Genomic DNA, 21,212 nt, shown 5'->3' with positions numbered 1-21,212 from the left:
GCATTCATTATGGATTGTAAAGGAGCTAGGCGGCAGGTGGGGAGACCAGAGAGGACAGAGTTGCAGTAGTCAAGGCGGGAAAGAATGAGAGAGTGGATTAAAATCTTAGTTGTGTCTTGTGTAAGGAAGTGTCTAATTTTAGAGATGTTTTTAAGGTGGAAGCGGCAGGCTGTAGCCAAGGACTGAATGTGAGGAGTGAAGGAAAGATCTGAGTCAAATGTGACCCCGAGACATCGGGCATGCGGGGTAATGATGGAGTTGTCGACAGTTATAGAGATATTGGGGGTGGAGATTTTGGAAGAAGGGGGGAAAATGAGGAGCTCAGTTTTGGAGAGATTTAGCTTGAGGTAGTGAGAGGACATCCAGGAAGAGATGTGAGAAAGACAGTTAGTGACACGGGTTAGCAAGGAGGGAGATAGTTCTGGTGAAGAGAAGTAGATTTGGGTGTCATCGGCATACAAATGATATTGGAAACCGTGGGACTTAATTAGGGAACCTAGTGATGACGTATAGATTGAGAAGAGAAGGGGACCGAGGACAGAGCCTTGCGGTACTCCGACAGAAAGTGGTGACAGGGCAGAGGAGGCCCCAGAGAAGGCTACACTGAAGGTACGGTTTGACAGGTAGGAAGAGAACCACGAAAGGGCTGTGTCACAGATGCCAAAGGATTGGAGGGTTTGGAGCAAAAGAGGGTGGTCGACAGTGTCAAAGGCTGCGGACAGATCAAGGAGGATAAGCAGAGAGAAGTGGCCTTTTGATTTAGCTGTAAGTAGGTCGTTGGTGACCTTAACAATAGCTGTCTCTGTGGAGTGATAGGGACGAAATCCAGATTGCAGCGGGTCAAGAAGGGAGTTTAACGTAAGGAAATGGGATAGGCGTGCATATACTAGTTTTTCGAGAAGCTTTGAAGCAAGAGGGAGGAGGGAAATTGGGCGGTAGTTGGATGGGGAGGTAGGATCAAGGGAAGGTTTTTTGAGGATAGGTGTGACCAGTGCATGTTTCATTGATGAGGGAAATGTACCAGTGCTGAGGGAGAGGTTGAAAATGTGTGTTAGTATAGGGGTAAGGGTAGCAAAGAGAGAGGGGAGCAGCTGTGAGGGGATAGGGTCAAGGGGACAGGTAGTGAGGTGAGAGCGCAGTATAAGTGCTGAAACTTCGTCCTCAGTAACAGGGGAGAATGAACTAAGTTTCAGGTTATGAGGGTTGTGGTTGAGTGAGAGTATTTGAGGGGGGGAGAGAATGGAATTGTGTTGAGAACTGATTTCATGACTGATGGAATCAATTTTGTTAATGAAGTGACTGACAAAGTCTTGAGCTGACAGAGAAGTTGTATTAGGAAGTGGAGGAGGGCGGAGGAGAGTATTGAAAGTGGAGAACAGACGTTTTGGGTTTGAAGAAAGATTAGAGATAAGAGTAGAGAAGTAGTGTTGCTTGTGGAGATTAAGGGCAGAGTAGTAGGAGTTCAAGATGAATTTGTAATGAAGAAAATCAGCTGAACTCCGTGATTTTCTCCAATGCCGTTCAGCAGTACGGGAACATCTGCGTAGGTACCGTGTCAGAGGAGTATGCCAGGGCTGGGGATGAGAGTGTGATTTCCTAGCAGTGGTAAGAGGGGCGAGATTGTCAAGGACGGATATAAGGGTGGAATTATAGTGGCGGATAGATTGTTCAGGGCAGGAAAAGGAGGAGAAGGATGAGAGGAGCGGTTGAAGGGAATTAGCAAGTTGTTGCTGATCTAAAGACCTAATGCTTCTGTGAAGTTTGGTGTGAGGAGTAGAAGGTGGGAGAGTTGTAGGAAGGGATGATATGTTGCAGGTAAGGAGATGGTGGTCAGAAAGAGGAAAAGGGGAGTTTGAGAAGTTTGAGTGAGTGCATCGATAGCTAAAGATCAGGTCAAGGGAGTGACCGTCTTTGTGAGTGGGAGAATCAGTCCATTGTGACAGACCGAAAGAGGAAGTGAGTTGCAGAAGTTGTTTAGCAGATGAGGCAGTGGGATTGTTAAGGGGGATGTTGAAGTCGCCAAGAATGAGGGCAGGGGTGTCTGAGGAAAGGAAATAAGGAAGCCAGTAAGCAAAGTGATCTAAGAATTGAGTTGGGGAGCCAGGGGGGCGGTATATGACTGCAACACGTATAGAGAGGAGAGAGAATAGCCGAATCATGTGTGCTTCAAATGAAGAAAATGTGAGTGAAGAGAAGGGCTGTATTTGTTGGAAGCTGCAACGAGAGGAAAGTAAAATACCGACACCACCTCCTTGTCTATTGCCAGACCTAGGAGTGTGGCTGAAATGGAGACCCCCATGTGAAAGTGCAGCAGTGGATGCTGTGTCTGAAGTAGAGAGCCAGGTTTCTGTAAGAGCCAGAATGTTAAGAGAGTGGGAGATAAAGAGACCATGGATAGAAGTGAGCTTGTTGCAAACGGAGCGAGAGTTCCAGAGTGCACAAGTGAAGGGGGAGGGGTTTTTAGATGTAAGAGGAATGCGAATAAGGTTACCAGAGTTTAATTTATGAAGTCTATTGAAAGGCACACAAGGATGTGAAAGGCTAGGAGGTTGTGAGGGACCAGGATTAGGGGAGATGTCGCCAGCAGCTAGTATGAGCAAGAGGGAGAGTGACATGAGATGAGAAGCAGATTTGCAGTAATGAGACTGTTGTTTAACTGAAGTGCAGGGGGGAGAGAGAGTATTTAGGAATAAGTAGAGTTCATGAGTACAAAAGTAAGGTGAGTATAAGAGAGATGGGCTAATGAACAGTGCAGGTGGAGAGGGAGAAGGAGTAACTGAGTAATGTAGTTTGTTGTATAGACAAGAGGTAGCAAAAAGGAGTGTGAAGATATTGAGCATTATTCTGAAAGTGGGAACCAAGTAAACACATAAGACACAGTGTTACAGCAGCACTTGCAAAAGGATACAATGAGATAAATAAAACATAGTATTACAAGAGTACTTGCCTTGTGTCTTGCCCCTTGCCCAATCCTTGTTCAATTCTTGTATAATTCTTAAAAATTAATGCCTCACTTATAAAATGTTCACTTGGAAAATGTGAACATTTGCTATTGTTAAAAAGTACACAGCCCTGTAACCAATGCACTCACCCCTGTGCAATGCACTTCCCCAAGCTAGTCTGCAATATATACAGGTAGGGCAGTCAGCTGAGTCCACTAAATTTACTTAATTGCTAATCAAAGACAGTTGGTAAGGCCAATTGGAATGTTAGAATCTGGTCAGGGTGAGATGAGTTAAGTAAACAGACAATAAAATATCTACAAATAACTACAATGAAATAAACTAACTAAAGTACAAAAAATAAAAAAGAACTAAGTTACAAAAAATAAAAAAATATTTACAAACATCAGAAAAATATTACAACAATTTTAAACTAATTACACCTACTCTAAGCCCCCTAATAAAATAACAAAGACCCACAAAATAAAAAAATGCCCTACCCTATTCTAAATTACTAAAGTTCAAAGCTCTTTTACCTTACCAGCCATGAACAGGGCCCATTGCGGGGCATGCCCCAAAGAATTCAGCTCTTTTGCATGTAAAAAAAACACATACAATACCCCCCCCAACATTACAACCCACCACCACATACCCCTAATCTAACCCAAACCCCCCTTAAATAAACCTATCACTAAGCCCCTGAAGATCTTATCTTCACCATACCAGGTTCACCGATCGATCCAGAAGAGCTCCTCCGATGTCCTGATCCAAGCCCAAGCGGGGGGCTGAAGATGTCCATGATCCGGCTGAAGTCATCATCCAAGCGGGAGCTGAAGAGGTCCATGATCCGGCTGAAGTCTTCTATCAACGGCATCTTCAATCTTCTTTCTTCCGGATCCATCTTGCAGACCTCCGACGCGGAACATCCTGCTGGCCCGACGGACTACCGACGAATGAAGGCTCCTTTAAGGGACGTCATCCAAGATGGCGTCCCTCGAATTCTGATTGGCTGATAGGATTCTATCAGCCAATCGGAATTAAGGTAGGAAAATTCTGATTGGCTGATGGAATCAGCCAATCAGAATCAAGTTCAATCCGATTGGCTGATCCGATTAGCCAATCAGATTGAGCTCGCATTCTATTGGCTGTTCCGATCGGAATTCGAGGGACGCCATCTTGGATGACGTCCCTTAAAGGAACCGTCATTTGTCGGGAAGTCGTCGGAGAAGAAGGATGGATCCGCGATGGAGGACTTCAAGATGGAGCCGGTCCTCATCGGATGAAGATAGAAGATGCCGCTTGGAAGAAGATGGTTGCCGGTCCGGATCTACTCTTCTTCCCGGATAGGATGAAGACTTTGGACCCTCTTCTGGACTTCTTCAGCCGTCGGATGATGGATGTCTAGCCCCCGCTTGGGTTGGATGAAGATATCGGAGCCAGGACGGATCGGTGTGATACCCGGTGAGGTGAAGACAAGGTAGGAAGATCTTCAGGGGCTTAGTGTTAGGTTTATTTAAGCGGGGTTTGGGTTAGATTAGGGGTATGTGGGTGGTGGGTTGTAATGTTGGGGGGGGGTATTGTATGTGTTTTTTACAGGCAAAAGAGCTGAATTTTTTGGGGCATGCCCCGCAAAGGGCCCTGTTCAGGGCTGGTAAGGTAAAAGAGCTTTGAACTTTTGTAATTTAGAATAGGGTAGGGCATTTTTTTTATTTTGGGGGTCTTTGTTATTTTATTAGGGGGCTTAGAGTAGGTGTAATTAGTTTAAAAATTGTTGTAATATTTTTCTAATGTTTGTAAATATTTTTTTATTTTTTGTAACTTAGTTCTTTTTTATTTTTTGTACTTTAGTTAGTTTATTTAATTGTATTTATTTGTAGATATTGTATTTAATTCATTTATTGATAGTGTAGTGTTAGGTTTAATTGTAGGTAATTGTAGGTATTTTATTTAATTAATTTATTGATAGTGTAGTGTTAGGTTTAATTGTAACTTAGGTTAGGATTTATTTTACAGGTAATTTTGTAATTATTTTAACTATTTTAGCTATTAAATAGTTCTTAACTATTTAATATCTATTGTACCTGGTTAAAATAAATACAAAGTTACCTGTAAAATAAATATAAATTCTAAAATAGCTATAATATAATTATAATTTATATTGTAGCTATATTAGGATTTATTTTACAGGTAAGTATTTAGCTTTAAATAGGAATAATTTATTTAATAAGAGTTAATTTATTTCGTTAGATTTAAATTATATTTAACTTAGGGGGGTGTTAGTGTTAGACTTAGCTTTAGGGGTTAATACATTTATTAGAATAGCGGTGAGCTCCAGTTGGCAGATTAGGGGTTAATAATTGAAGTTAAGTGTCAGCGATGTTAGGGAGGGCAGATTAGGGGTTAATACTATTTATTATAGGGTTATTGAGGCGGGAGTGAGGCGGATTAGGGGTTAATAACTTTATTATAATAGCGGTGCGGTCCGCTCGGCAGACTAGGGGTTAATAAGTGTAGGCAGGTGGAGTCGACGTTGTGGGGGGCAGATTAGGGGCTAATAAATATAATATAAGTGTCGACGGTGTTAGGGGCAGCAGATTAGGGGTACATAAGGATAATGTAGGTGGCGGTCGGCAGATTAGGGGTTAATAATTGTAGGTAGCTGGCGGCGACGTTGTGGGGGGCAGGTTAGGGGTTAATAAATATAATATAGGGGTTGGCGGTGTTAGGGGCAGCAGATTAGGGGTACATAAGTATAACGTAGGTGGCGGTCGGCAGATTAGGGGTTAAAAAATTTTAATCGAGTGGCGGCGATGTGGGGGGGCCTCGGTTTAGGGGTACATAGGTAGTTTATGGGTGTTAGTGTACTTTAGAGCACAGTAGTTAAGAGCTTTATGAACCGGCGTTAGCCCAGAAAGCTCTTAACTACTGACTTTTTTCTGCGGCTGGAGTTTTGTCGTTAGAATTCTAACGCTCACTTCAGCCACGACTCTAAATACCGGAGTTAGAAAGATCCCATTGAAAAGATAGGATACGCAATTGACGTAAGGGGATCTGCGGTATGGAAAAGTTGCGGCTGAAAAGTGAGCGTGAGACCCTTTCCTGACTGACTCCAAATATCGGCGGTAGCCTAAAACCAGCGTTAAGAGCCTCTAACGCTGGTTTTCACGGCTACCGCCAAACTCCAAATCTAGGCCCAAGAGAACAAAGCAAAATTGGTGATAAAAGTAAATTGGAAAGTTGTTTAAAATGACATGCCCTATCTGAATCATGAACATTTTTTTTGGACTTGACTTTCCCTTTAAGACTCCAGGAGAGATTGATTTTACAACAAGCTTGATACGAAACCAAAGCCTGAACAAAACATAGAATATTAGGAAGTTTAGCAATCTTTCTGTGAAATAAAACAGAAACAGCAGAGATTTGTCCCTTCAAAGTATTTGCAGACAAACCTTTATCAAGACAAGATCTGCATACCAAAATCTGTGAGGCCATGCTGGTGCTATCAAAAATACATGCAATTGTTCCATTATGATCTTGGAGATCACCCTTGGAAGAAGAACTAGAGGCGGAAAAATGTAAGCAGGTTGGTAAAACCAAGGAACTGCTAACGCATCCACCATCTCCGCCTGAGGATCCCTGGACCTGGAAAGGTACCTGGGAAGCTTCTTGTTTAGATGGGAAGACATCAGATCTATTTCGGGAAGACATCACATCTGTACAATCTGACAAAATACATCTGGATGGAGAGACCACTCCCCTGGATGTAAAGACTGACGACTGAGATAATCCTCTTCCCAATTTTTTACACTTGGGATATGTATTGTAGAAATTAGACAGGAGTTGGATTCCGCCCAAGAAAGTATCCAAGATACTTCTTTCATCGCTAAAGGACTGCGATTCCCACCCTGATGATTGACATATGCCACAGTTGTGATATTGTCTGTCTAAAAATGAATAAATGATTCTCTCTTTAATAGTGGCCAAGCTTGAAGAGCCCTGAAAATAGCACAGAGTTCTAAAATATCAATTGGTAACCTCGCCTCTTCAAGATTCCAAACTCCTTCTGCTGTCAGAGACCCCCAGACAGCTCCCCAACCTGTGAGACTTGCATCTGTTGAAATCACAGTCCAGGAAGGACAAACAAAAGAGGCCCCTTGAATAATCCGATAATGGTTCAACCACCATGACAGAGAGAGTTGAATGTTGGGATTTAAGTATATCAATTGTGATATCCAAGTATAATCCCTGCACCATTGATTCAGCATGCAAAGCTGCAGTCATGAGACAAAATTTCCATGCACATACCCAATGAAGGGAATGATCGAGACTGAAGGTTTCGACAGGCAGAAACCAATTTCATTCGTCTCTTGTCTGTAAAAGACAGGGTCATGGACACTGAAACTATCTGGAAACCTAAAAAGGTGACCCTTGTCTGAGGAATCAATAAACTCTTTGGTAAATTGATCCTCCAACCATGATTTTGAAGAAACAACACAAGTTGATTTGTGTGAGAGTCTGCTAAATGAAAAGATTGAGCGAGCACCAAGATATCATCCAAATAAGGAAACACCGCAATACCCTGCTCTCTGATTACAGATAAAAGGGCACCGAGAACCTTCAAAAAGATTCTTGGAGCTGTTGCTAGGCCAAATGGAAGAGCAACAAATTGGTGATGCTTGTCTAGAAAATAGAATCTGAGAAACCGATAGTGATCTGGATGAACCAGAATGTGAAGATACGCATCCTGTAAGTTTATTGAGGACATGTAATGACCTTGCTGAACAAAAGGCAGAATAGTCATTATAGTCACCATCTTCAAAGTTGGGACCCTTACAAATTGATTCAGAAACTTCAGATCCAGAACTGGTCTGAAAGAATTTTCCTACTTCGGGACAATGAAAAGATTTGAATAAAAACCCAGAGCCTGTTCCAGAAGTGGAACTGGTACAATTACCCCTGAAAGCTCTAGATCTGAAACACACTTCAGAAAGGGCTGAGCTTTCACAGGATTTGTTGGAACGTAAGAGAGAAAAAATCTTCTTACAGGAGGTCTTATTCTGAAACCTATTCGATACCCCTGAGAGACAATATTTTGAATCCAATGATTCGGAACGGAACCTTCCCAAACGTCTTGAAATAATTTCAATCTGACCCCCAACAGCAGAACTGGATTGAGGGCCGCACCTTCATGCAGTCTTGGGGGCTGGCTTTGGTTTCTTATAAGGCTTGGATTTACTCGAAGATGGCTTTCAATTGGAGCCAGAGTCCTTAGGGGAAGGAATGGTTTTCTGTTCTCTATTCTGACAAAAGGAACAAAACCGATTAGAAGCTTTAGATTTACCCTTAGACTTTTTATCTTTGGGCAAAAAACTCCCTTCCCCCCCCAGTAATAGTGGAAATAATAGAATTGAACTGGGAACCAAACAAATTATTACCCTGGAATGATAGAGATAGTAACCTAGATTTAGATACCATGTCAGCATTCCATGATTTGAGCCATAAATCTCTTCTAGCTAAAATAGCCAAATAAATAGATTTAACATCAATCTTGATGATATAAAAATAGCATCACAGATTAAAATGATTAGCATGTTGAAGCAAACGAACAATGCTATGCAAATCAGAATCTTTTTTCAGATGTGCTAAGCTATCCAACCAAAAAGTTGATGCAGCCGCAACGTCAGCCATAGAAATGGCAGGTCTAAGACTATAGCCAGAATGTAAATAAGCTTTCCTTCAATTCAATTTTCCTATCTAAAGGATCCTTAAAAGAGATACTATCTTCCATAGGAATAGTAGTACGCTTAGCAAGAGTAAAAATAGCCCCATCAACCTTAGGGACTTTTCCCCAAAACTTTAACTTAGCTACTGGCAAAGGATACAACTTTTGAAACCTTGAAGAAGGAACACAAGTAGTACCAGGCTTAGACCAATCCTTAGCAATCACATCAGAAATAGCATCAGGAACAGGAAAAACCTCAGGAGTAATCACAGGAGGTTTATAGACAGAATTTAAACGTTTACTAGATTTATTATCAAGAGGTCCAGACTCCTCAATATCCAAAGTTATCAACACTTCTTTTAACAAAGAACGAATATACTCAATCTAAGTTGATTTATCAGTGTCAATGTCTGAAGTAGGATCTTCCTAATCAGAGAGATCCTCATCAGAGGTGGATATATCAGTATGTTGTCGGTCATTACAAATTTCATCAGTATTATGAGACGTTTTAAAAAGACCTTTTACGTTTATTTGAAGGCGGTATAGCAGCCATAGCCTTCTGTATCGTAACAGGAATATAATTTTTCATATCAACAGGGATATCATGTACTTTAGATGTTGAAGGAACAACATATACTGTACTAGCACTAATAGAAACCTTTTCTGCATGCAAAAGCTTATCATGACAACTGTTACATACTACAGCTGGAGATATAATCTCCACTAGCTTACAACAGATACACTTAGCTTTGGTAGAACTGTGTTCAGGCAGCATGGTTCCTACAGCGGCTTCTGAGACAGGATCAGATTGAGACATCTTGTAAATTAAAAAAATAACATTTAAACAGAAATATCTTATTTCCACATATAGCTGTTTCAGAAATAGAAAAAAATGCAAATGCAAAAATTGACAAAAAAGCAAATAGCATAGCCCTCTAAGCATAAAGAAGGCAAGGAGCATATAGGAAGTGGGGTAAAATACATTCATTTTTTTGGCGCCAAGTATGACACACAACGCATAACCAACACAATTTTGTGCCTAACAACCTTGCGTCAACGAAGAAGCAGGAAATGACGAACTTGCGTCATTACAGACACATATTCACGGCAAAAAATTCTCGCGCCAAGAATGACACAATAAATAACAACATTTTGCACCCTCGCAAGCCTAATTTGCCCGCAAGTTTTCAAAAGAAAAACAAGTCAAATTGGAAAAAAGACTATACCCCAGGTAAGACAAACTTCCTAAAACATGATTCCCATAACAATATTTTCAAATATTTTTAAAAGCAACGGCTATCTGCAGAATTATGTAATATTTCTCTTTAAGTTAGAGATATCTGTTTTTTGTGGCTCCCACAGCTATATTGGTGGACTAAACTCACAAGTATAAAAATTATTTTTTATTTAGCACAGGGCCATTTATTAAAAAAAAAACAAAAAAAAAAAAACACAACACTAATATCAGACAGAGCCTTACAATTTAAAAAAAAAAAAAAAAGTTGCCAATTTACTTCCATAATAGAATTTGCTTTGCTCTCCTGTTATTCTTTGTTGCAGAGATATCTAGATAGGTATCGTGCACATTTCTGGAGAACTACATGACCGGAAATAGTGCTGCCATCTAAAGCTCTTGCTAGTATTCATTCTTGAGAAAATATATAAGCATGTGATTTACAAGTTACCTTCTATCATGATTAAGGCATCCTCTGGATTTTGATGCATGTCATCTTTTTTAACAAAATGGATAGTGATAAGTCTGTTTTGTTGATTACTTGTCTTCCACACTGCTGACTGGTACCATGTTGACTCTTGGGAATCTGGGATTGCAGAATCCTTGGAACTTTCTTCCAAAATAAGGTTTATGTCATCTTCATCGGGTACTTCATGCCTATTAAATAGCGTTGACACATCACATATTACAAACATAAACCATAGGTCGAAAGATCTATGTGGTCATACACTTTACAGCAACAAAATCAATCAACTATTTTATGCCAAAGTTATCCCGGTCAATCTGTTTCTCTATAGGAAACGTAACTATTTTTGAATATTAGTGTTCATTTAGTTAAGACATCCTCAAACTTGGCCCTCCAGAGGTTTTGGCACAACATTTCCCATGATGCTCAGCCAGCTGATATGCTGGCTGAGCATCATGGGAAATGTAGTTCCAAAACCTCTGGAAGGCCAAGTTTGAGGATGTCTGTGTTTAGTTCCTTATTGAAAAGGCATCAGGGAATTATCTTTTATATATATTTTAAGCTCTATTTGTATCATTGTAGCCTTTGGAACCAAAAGTTTCACTCTTACTTCTGAGTGAAAACTGGTTTTATTTGTTAACATACATTTATAAATTTGCTCTTTAAACCTTAAAGGGCCAGTTAACACTTTGAGATTTTATATAAAATGTTCAGTTTTGAGTAATGAAACAACTTTTCAATATATTGTTAAGCAAAAAATAGCAAAAAGCACTACACAAATAAAGGAGGAATGCTCAGTTAAATGTCCAAATTGGATAAATAATTCAAATTAGATAATGTCACTTTATTTTTCTATATGTGTGTGTATTAATACACGGATGTGTATTTTTAATTGTATGCAGACATATCATTTGAATTGGTATATATATATATATATACCTTATGAGCTAGAGTGCTTGTGCATAGAAACATACAGATTGCAGATATAGTCTAAACCCATAGGCGGGTGAAGACTAAAAGAATGCACTTGTGTAGCACTTCAATTCCTGAAAGGAGAGTTATAAATTGAAATCAAAACTTCAATATTTACCAATCAAGGCCAGTGGGTTGAAAAAAAGAATTAAAATATAACTTTTATTGAAACTAAACAAAATAAAAATATATAATGTGTGAGTGTGTGCACTTTAAAAACACATAACAACTCGACAAATAATAAGAGTGGCTTAAAATTACTGGAGAGTGAATTGCTTAGGACCTGCAGTACTGCAGTGATATACTAGTATGGTATAGTAAGTGTGTCAGATTATATCTGTCCTTTTATCCATCAGAATGGCGCACCTGCATGAAAATCACAATTCCTTCATGCTATTAAAGTTATATGAAATTAAGAGACCATATGATAAATAGGTGGTGTGGGGTAGAACAATGTAGGTAAACTTATATCTATATGTAGATATGGATTTCTGTCTCACATTAGTTTCCTTGGATGTAACAACTATCCCACCATAGTAGTAGTTATTAGTATATCCACTTATTTATCAGAGAGATAATTTTAAATATTGTGATAGATTGCACTTGTCTCAGGGGATACCGTAAGGGGTGGACTTCACTAATCATTTGTATATCATGCTACGGTGCTTGGTGTACTTAGGAATAACTGAATTGAGAAAATAGTAATAAGAGTCTATATTTTAATCAATAATAATGTTTCTCTTTTATTAATTATAAACTCTAATAACTGTAATCAAAGTTCTCACTGATGGATGATTCCTCTTATAATTAAGAGAATTGTATTTAGTGGCATATGTTATTGTACTGGATTAATTGGCTGCTATATCTAATGGTCTTATACATCCATTAAGTTGCTAATATTGCCTATATGATCGTTTACCAATTGCATATATAGATGCACGACTTTTGGTTGCTGATGTCACTATTTATGCTGTATTATTGCAGGTATAATAATTAATATGGGTTATAGGAGACACATTCGTCAAGTTTGCTTCACCCTACTAGTTAGCCTTTACAGTGTGCGGTATTCGTTTGGAGTGTGAAGGATGTGCTGTTTTACATATAGATTTTTAATGTTATCCTTTTAATTCTGGACAGCCCACACACATCCGCATATATCTGCAATTAGCCGTTTAGATTATCAACTTTGTGAGACACATGCAAAGCTATCATGTAAGCTTCTCTCAATAGCTGATCCTAGATATATACAACGTTCAGTTTGGTTTAAGGGAAGCACTGTTATAGATATTGTGCTCACTATTTGGCTCAGAGTTTGCAAATCATAGTGCTTTTAAATAAAAGGTTTTTTAGCAATGTTCCCCGTGTTCTATTAATAATTCCTAACAGTCCACACACATGCACATATGCCTGTAAATGGGCATTTAAATTTATCAGTTATACATACTTATTGGGCTGTTATTGAGGCTGAAAGCAGCCAAAATGAGCACCTAGCCGTTAAGGCTGTAATACTTAGTCAAATAGCTAGCCCCCAGTATATGCCACCATGCTTTTTTTTTTTTAAAAAGCCGAAACGCTATCGGCGAAACATGTTAGGGAGGGGTATTTGTTAAATACCCTATTTAGTTGTTTTTTAATGGCATAACGTACTCGAATCTATCTATCTAAACAGTGGCAGCTTGTTAAAACTTAGGATTTCATTAGTATCGGTTCACAGTGATGGTGGCATATACTGGGGGCTAGCTATTTGACTAAGTATAACAGCCTTAACGGCTAGGTGCTCATTTTGGCTGCTTTCAGCCTCAATAACAGCCCAATAAGTATGTATAACTGATAAATTTAAATGCCCATTTACAGGCATATGTGCATGTGTGTGGACTGTTAGGAATTATTAATAGAACACGGGGAACATTGCTAAAAAACCTTTTATTTAAAAGCACTATGATTTGCAAACTCTGAGCCAAATAGTGAGCACAATATCTATAACAGTGCTTCCCTTAAACCAAACTGAACGCTGTATATATCTAGGATCAGCTATTGAGAGAAGCTTACATGATAGCTTTGCATGTGTCTCACAAAGTTGATAATCTAAACGGCTAATTGCAGATATATGCGGATGTGTGTGGGCTGTCCAGAATTAAAAGGATAACATTAAAAATCTATATGTAAAACAGCACATCCTTCACACTCCAAACGAATACCGCACACTGTAAAGGCTAACTAGTAGGGTGAAGCAAACTTGACGAATGTGTCTCCTATAACCCATATTAATTATTATACCTGCAATAATACAGCATAAATAGTGACATCAGCAACCAAAAGTCGTGCATCTATATATGCAATTGGTAAACGATCATATAGGCAATATTAGCAACTTAATGGATGTATAAGACCATTAGATATAGCAGCCAATTAATCCAGTACAATAACATATGCCACTAAATACAATTCTCTTAATTATAAGAGGAATCATCCATCAGTGAGAACTTTGATTACAGTTATTAGAGTTTATAATTAATAAAAGAGAAACATTATTATTGATTAAAATATAGACTCTTATTACTATTTTCTCAATTCAGTTATTCCTAAGTACACCAAGCACCGTAGCATGATATACAAATGATTAGTGAAGTCCAGCCCTTACGGTATCCCCTGAGACAAGTGCAATCTATCACAATATTTAAAATTATCTCTCTGATAAATAAGTGGATATACTAATAACTACTACTATGGTGGGATAGTTGTTACATCCAAGGAAACTAATGTGAGACAGAAATCCATATCTACATATAGATATAAGTTTACCTACATTGTTCTACCCCACACCACCTATTTATCATATGGTCTCTTAATTTCATATAACTTTAATAGCATGAAGGAATTGTGATTTTCATGCAGGTGCGCCATTCTGATGGATAAAAGGACAGATATAATCTGACACACTTACTATACCATACTAGTATATCACTGCAGTACTGCAGGTCCTAAGCAATTCACTCTCCAGTAATTTTAAGCCACTCTTATTATTTGTCGAGTTGTTATGTGTTTTTAAAGTGCACACACTCACACATTATATATTTTTATTTTGTTTAGTTTCAATAAAAGTTATATTTTAATTCTTTTTTTCAACCCACTGGCCTTGATTGGTAAATATTGAAGTTTTGATTTCAATTTATAACTCTCCTTTCAGGAATTGAAGTGCTACACAAGTGCATTCTTTTAGTCTTCACCCGCCTATGGGTTTAGACTATATCTGCAATCTGGAACTTTTCAATATATGTTCACTGTTTACTTTGCCCCATTTTCATGCAAATTTGTGCTGAAAAACAAAATTTATGCATACCTGATAAATTTCTTTCCAGATATGGAGAGTCCACAACGTCAATCCAATTACTAGTGGGAATATCTCCCTGGCCAACAGGAGGAGGCAAAGAGCACCACAGCAAAGCTGTTAAGTGTCACTCCCCTACCCATAATCCCCAGTAATTCGACCGAAGGGAAATGGAAAAAGGAATAACACAAAGGTGTAGAGGTGCCTGAGGTTTAGTAAAAAATAACTGACTTAATAAAGGGTGGGGTTGTGGACTCTCCATATCCGGAAATAAAGAAATTTATCAGGTAAGCATGAATTTTGTTTTCTTTCCTAAGATATGGAGAGTGCACAACGTCATTCCAATTACTAGTGGGAAGCTAGAGGACACGGAATGAATAGGGAGGGAGAACAAGACAGGCAGACCTAAACAGAAGGCACCACCACTTAAAGAACCTTACTCCCAAAAGAGGCCTCAGCCAAGGCAATCAAATTTGTAAAATTTTGAAAACATACGCAGAGAGGACCAAGTTGCAGCCTTGCAAATCTGTTCCACAGAAGCTTCATTTTTGAAAGCCCAAGAAGAGGAGACAGCCCTAGAGGAATGAGCTGTAATTCTCTCAGGAGGCTGCTGACCAGCAGTCTCATAAGCAAAACAAATTATACTTTACAACCAGATGGAAAGAGAAGAAGCAGTAGCCTTCTGACCCTTACACTTTCCAGAGAAACAAACAAACAGGGCAGGAAACTGGCGAAAATCCTTAGTCGCCTGTAGGTAGAATTTTAGAGCATGCACCACATCCAAGTTGTGCAACAGACGTTCCTTATGAGAAGAAGGATTAGGACAGAGAGAAGGAACAACAATTTCCTGATTAATATTTCTATCTGAAACCACTGTCAAAAGAAAACTCAATTAAGTACGAAGAACCGCCTTATATGCATGAAAGATAAGGTAAGGCGAATCACACTACAAAGCCGAGAATTCCGAAACTCTCCGAGCAGAAGAGATAGCAATAAGAAACAAAACCTTCCAAGATAACAACATAATATGTATAGAATGCATTGGCTCAAACGGAGCCTGCTGTAAAACTTTAAGAACAAGGTTAAGGCTCCAAGGAGGAGCAATAGGTTTAAACACAGGCCTGATTCTGACCAGGGCCTGACAAAAAGACTGAACATCTGGCACATCTGCCAGACGCTTATGTAAAAGAATAGATAAAGCAGAAATCTGACCTTTCTAAGAACTGACTGACAACCCTTTCTCCAGACCTTCCTGGAGAAAGGACAAAATCCTAGGAATCCTGACCCTACTGCAACAGTAGCCTTTGGATTCACACCAATAAAGGTATTTACGCCATACATTATGGTAAATGACCGACTCAGAAAACCCACGCTTAGCCAGAACTAAGCGTTCAATCTCCAATCAGTCAGTTTCAGAGAAACGAGATTTGGATGGAGGAATGGACCCTGAGTTAGAAGGTCCTTCCTCAGAGGCAACCTCCAAGGTAGCAGAGATGACATCTTCACTAGGTCTGCATACCAGATCCTGCGAGGCCATGCAGGAGCTATAAGAATTACAGACAATCTCTCCTGTTTGATACGAGCAATGACTCATGGAAGCAGCGCAAACTGAGGAAACAGATATGATAGACCAAAATCCCAAGGAACCTCCAGAGCATCTATCAAAGCGGCCTGCGGATCTCTTGACCTTGAACCATACCTTGGAAGTTTGGCGTTCTGCTGAGACACCATGAGATCCAACTCCAGCACCCCCCCCCCACTTGAGGGTTAACCTGTAGAACACCTACGGATGGAGAGCCCACTCCCTGGGATGAAATGTCTGTCTGCTCAGGAAATCCTTCCCAGTTGTTCACTCCTGGAATGTGGATGGCAGATAGACAACAGTTGTGAGCTTCCGCCCACTGAATAATCAGTGCCACCTCTATCATGACTAAGGAACACTAAATTCCTCCCTGGTGGTTGATGTGAGGTGACGTTGTCTGATTGAAACCTGATAAACCGGGCTAAAGACCATCGAGGCCAAGCCATCAGAGCATTGTAAATCGCTCTCAACTCCAAGATGTTTACGGGGAGAGCAGACTCCTCCTGAGTCCATAGTCCACAGGAGAGAGTATCTTGTCGACTGGTCTAGATCTATCCTCTGAGAGGGATCTGAAAGCTCTCCGTTCCACTGTCTGAGCTTGCATAATTGCAGAGCTCTCAAATGGAATTGAGCAAAGGGAATGATGTCCATAGAAGCGACCATCAAACCAATTACCTCCATGCATTGAGCCACTGATGGCCGAACAGTAGACTGTAGAGAGAAGCAAGAGGAGAGAATTTTGGATTTTCTGACCTCCATCAGAAAAAGTTCATAGATAGGGAATCTATTATGGTCCCTAAGAAAACAAACCACCCTTGCAGCTGGAACAAGGGAACTCTTTTCCAGATTCACTTTCCATCTGTGGGAATGTAGAAAAGACAACAAGATCTCTGTATGAGAGTTTGCTTGTTGAAAAGATGGCACCTGAACCAATATGTCGTCCAGGTAGGGTGCAACTGCAATTCCCTGAGACCTGATCACTGCCAAGAGAGCCACCAGAACCTTTGAGAAAATTCTGGGAGCTGTGGCAAGGCCAAACGGAAGAGCCACAAACTGAAAGTGTTTGTCTAGAAAGGTGAATCTCAGGAACTTGTGATGATCCCTGTGGATGGGAACATGAAGATATGCATCCTTCAGGTCTATGGTAGTCATGAACTGACCCTCTTGGACCAAAGGAAGAATGGAACAAATGGTTTCCATTTTGAAGGACGGTACCCAGAGAGATTTTTTGAGACACTTTAGTTCTAAAATTGGTTGAAAAGTTCCCTCCTTTTTGGGAACCACAAACAGATTTTAATAGATGAAAAGAAGAAAAAACAGAAGCGCCACATGGCCCAATATTGTTTGGTCCAATTTTGTAGATCTTGAGATAAGAAACAAACTCACATTTAGAAGAGCACCTCAGTTAGTGCTATAGGGGCAGTCTGGGATCTATTCGGTCACCCAGAAGACCAACTTCCTGCACAGGAACTGATGTCTATGTGGACAGAGAAGAGACACAAGTGCCTATATGGCCTAGTATTGTTGGTACAAGTGAACAAACTCAGATAATGATAAGAGTGGTACTCACAATGTATAAAGCACCTCTTTTGATGCTATGGGAGCATGAAGGGATCAATTCGGTCACCCAACAGATTTATGGCAAGGCATCCAGGAAAAATGTAATGGTTCACAGGATCCCAAGATGGTCAAAGTGATGAATATCCTCAGATAAAAAGGCAAAAAAAATCCCAAAAAAGGAACAGCAAGTGTTCAAATACTAAAACTGACTTTATTAAAAATAAATAAAATAACAGGCAACGCGTTTCTCAGCCAATGGCTGTTTCATCAGGCTTCATAAAATGTTTACTGAACACTTGCTAGATATACCTTAAAATCAATTAGGGTGATAATGAACAGGTGGTGATGGGAGGGGTCAGCTTAATTGTTCATACCCTCATAACCAATCAGATAGTAAAAAATATAACTTAACTTCATAGCCAATCGGATAATACAGAATGTCATAAAATTATACAATATACAAAAAACCATACAACACATACATAAAAATTCATCCACAACTTACTAGTTAATGTTATTCATATTAGATTTCATAATGGCCTATACATAATATCATTATCATATAAACAAAAATTATAAAATCATAATTGCATACCTTGTTATGGGCCAAATTGCACTAAGTCTAGGTGGCATACATGAGAGAATAATAGAGACTATAATAAATCCCAATGTTCATGAGGAGATGAGTGTATGTGATAAAATGTTGCAAACTGATTGCTGAATGTAGCTAAAATTAAGCACTGTCGAGGACGGCGTCCTAAGACGCTTAGTGCGCATGACTGGACACGATGTGTCAATACTAAAGGTTGCTTGGCAACTAGTTAGGTTCCTGAATGTAACAGTAACCAATAGGTGGATAGGAAGATAGAGATAGGATCATCGGATATTTCAACACAATATCAGTAGTATATCTTTATGGGAATGAATATCGAGCAAATCGTGCACTACAATGGTGACAGATTAAGCAGAACTTGTTCAATGAGAGCGCATTTCCAATTTAGTAATGAATCACAGATACGCTCGATGTTAGGCACTTGTGTCCTGAGAACCGCTATAGCTATGCATGCTCGTTAAATGTCTACAGCAAGATGAGATCGCGGTAAACGTCACTAGAGCACATGACTCACTACGACCTATCAGAAGTGAGAGTCATCTAGTGATAATTGGATAAACTACACGTCAATCAAACAACAACTGTTTGATGATAGGATAAGGAATCGTATGTAAAATCCATTAATAAATATATAATATACAAGAGTATGATAAGTTAGGTTTTTTTTTTTTTGTTTTTTTTTTTATGGCAAAAAAACTCCTCCAGGAAGCTGAGAGGAACTGCAGGGCACTGTATGTGACGCCATACAGGCTTGGGATGTTTGAGGAACAAGCTGTGGCATTGCCTGAACAGCATCCTTCTGAGAGACATTGGGCAATAATTTATTTTTACACTCTAGCGTTCTAGCTAAACAAAAAGCACAAAATTGCATAGGGGAAACAATCTGGGCCTCTAGACATAAACATTTATCAAAAGAAACAGTTTGATTATCCATGCCCATAGCTTGAAATTAAAAAATATCTTGGACAGCAACACCACTGATTGGCTGGAAGCTAGTAGGCGAGGCATGAATAACCGTGGGATAATCCCAAATAGTGGCTTGTTACAACTTATTGACAGGAAAGCAGCGAGACGGCCAAATCTAAATCGCTGGCAGGACAATGGTGAATAATAATGCTGGGGCTAAATGCCCACACACAATGAATCACGCTCCACTCGTGTGACTGGTTATTAAATTAATAAACACTGCAGTGATTAGGGTAGGTACAGTGAAGTGACAGACTTTGCTTTTTAGCTTTAAGATCTTCGACATCATAAGAGATTGCTTTAGTTGCAGTTCACACTTAGATGCTATGTTGTGAAATGCTGTGATTACATTCTAAAATATAACATAAAATTGTCTCTTTAAAGAGTAGTAAAGGAACAGTAAGAGCCCCTTTAACTGCAGCACACTCGTGTTCATGGCCCAATAGTGGAGTTACAATTTCCCAGTAGTGTGTGCCACATGCTGCTGCTTGTCACACATGCATGGAGTACAAGTAATGTGAACTTTAGGAACTGTAGTATCCCAGTAGTTCACATGCTGACTGACTTATATACCACCCTCCGCAACCGCTTACACATTTAACCCAGCGGGCGGCATAGAAGTCAGTCAGCATGTGAACAACTGGGATACTACAGTTCCTGTGCCTTGCACTACATGCATGTGCGACAAGAAGCAGCGTGCTGCACAAACTAAACAAAAACTCCGCTATTGGGCTATGAACACGAGTGCACTGCAGATAAAAGGAGCGCACAATTGTGGAGCAGAAGTGTTTAAATTGTGCCTTAAATTGGGTCCTAGCACCCTTGTTTGGAGCTCACAACCTGCCCCTGGATCCCCCCCAATTACCCCTGCCCACCGTCACTTGCCACTGCCCTTAAAGCATAACGTACAGATGAATACTATGGGCCAGAGAGTTTTTATGCAGGTGCACTAACAGAGCTTCTTTCTTTAAGGCCTCTAACAATACAGACAATTGAGGGGAAAGAGAAAATACTCCACAATCACCCACACAAAACACACACTACACACAATAACCCCCCCCCCAACACACACACACATACACATGTAAGAAACAAGTTATCTGCACACTGGGTGAATTTTGAAGTGAAAACCTATATCCCCCCATACTTGCTCCAAACAGATGTAAGAAACCATTTTTTGAAATAAGGATATGGCAAGATGTACAATTTTAAACACAACGTTAAAAAAAAAAGAAAAAAAAGAAAATTCAGATGAAAACACAAAGTTACCCTATGTATACAAAGCTATCTTTAAAAAACATAAATTATGCTTACCTGATAATTTAATTTCCATCGTGGGGAGGAGAGTCCACTGCTTCATTCATCACTTGTGGGAAATAAAAACCTGGCCACCAGTAGGTGGCAAAGACACCCCAGCCAAAGGCTTAAATACCTCCCCCACTCCCCTCATCCTCCAGTCATTCTGCCAAGGGAACAAGGACCAGTAGGAGAAATATCAGGGTATAAATGGTGCCAGAAGATCAAAAATAAATTTAGGTCCACCCAACGGAGAACGGGCGGGTGAAGTGGACTCTCCTCCCCACGATGGAAATGAAATTATCAAGTAAGCATAATTTATGTTTTCCATCTAAAGGGGAGGAGAGTCCACTGCATCATTCATCACTTGTGGGAATACCCAAACTATAGAGGACACTGAATAAAAAAAGGGGGGGTAAAGGAGGCGGACCCTATACTGAGGGCACCACAGCTTGCAGAACCTTTCACCCAAAAGCTGCTTCAGCCAAAGCAAAAACGTAAAATTTATAAAATTTTGCAAAAGTATGTAAG

General features: G+C 39.7%; 1 protein-coding gene across 2 annotated transcripts in view; it reads right to left on the bottom strand.

The window, feature by feature from the left end:
- The window catches only part of POT1 (protection of telomeres 1), a 640,429-nt gene that overhangs the window by 206,196 nt on the left and 413,021 nt on the right, over window positions 1-21,212 (bottom strand). For both annotated transcript variants that reach the window (XM_053716650.1, XM_053716651.1), the window contains one exon: window positions 10,350-10,555. In XM_053716650.1, coding sequence (XP_053572625.1) covers window positions 10,350-10,555 — 206 coding nt within the window. The remainder of the gene's footprint in view (window positions 1-10,349; window positions 10,556-21,212) is intronic.

This window comes from Bombina bombina, chromosome 6 (assembly GCF_027579735.1).
Source record: "Bombina bombina isolate aBomBom1 chromosome 6, aBomBom1.pri, whole genome shotgun sequence".
Lineage (NCBI taxonomy): Eukaryota > Metazoa > Chordata > Amphibia > Anura > Bombinatoridae > Bombina > Bombina bombina.
This window is presented reverse-complemented; position numbering and strand designations above follow the sequence as displayed.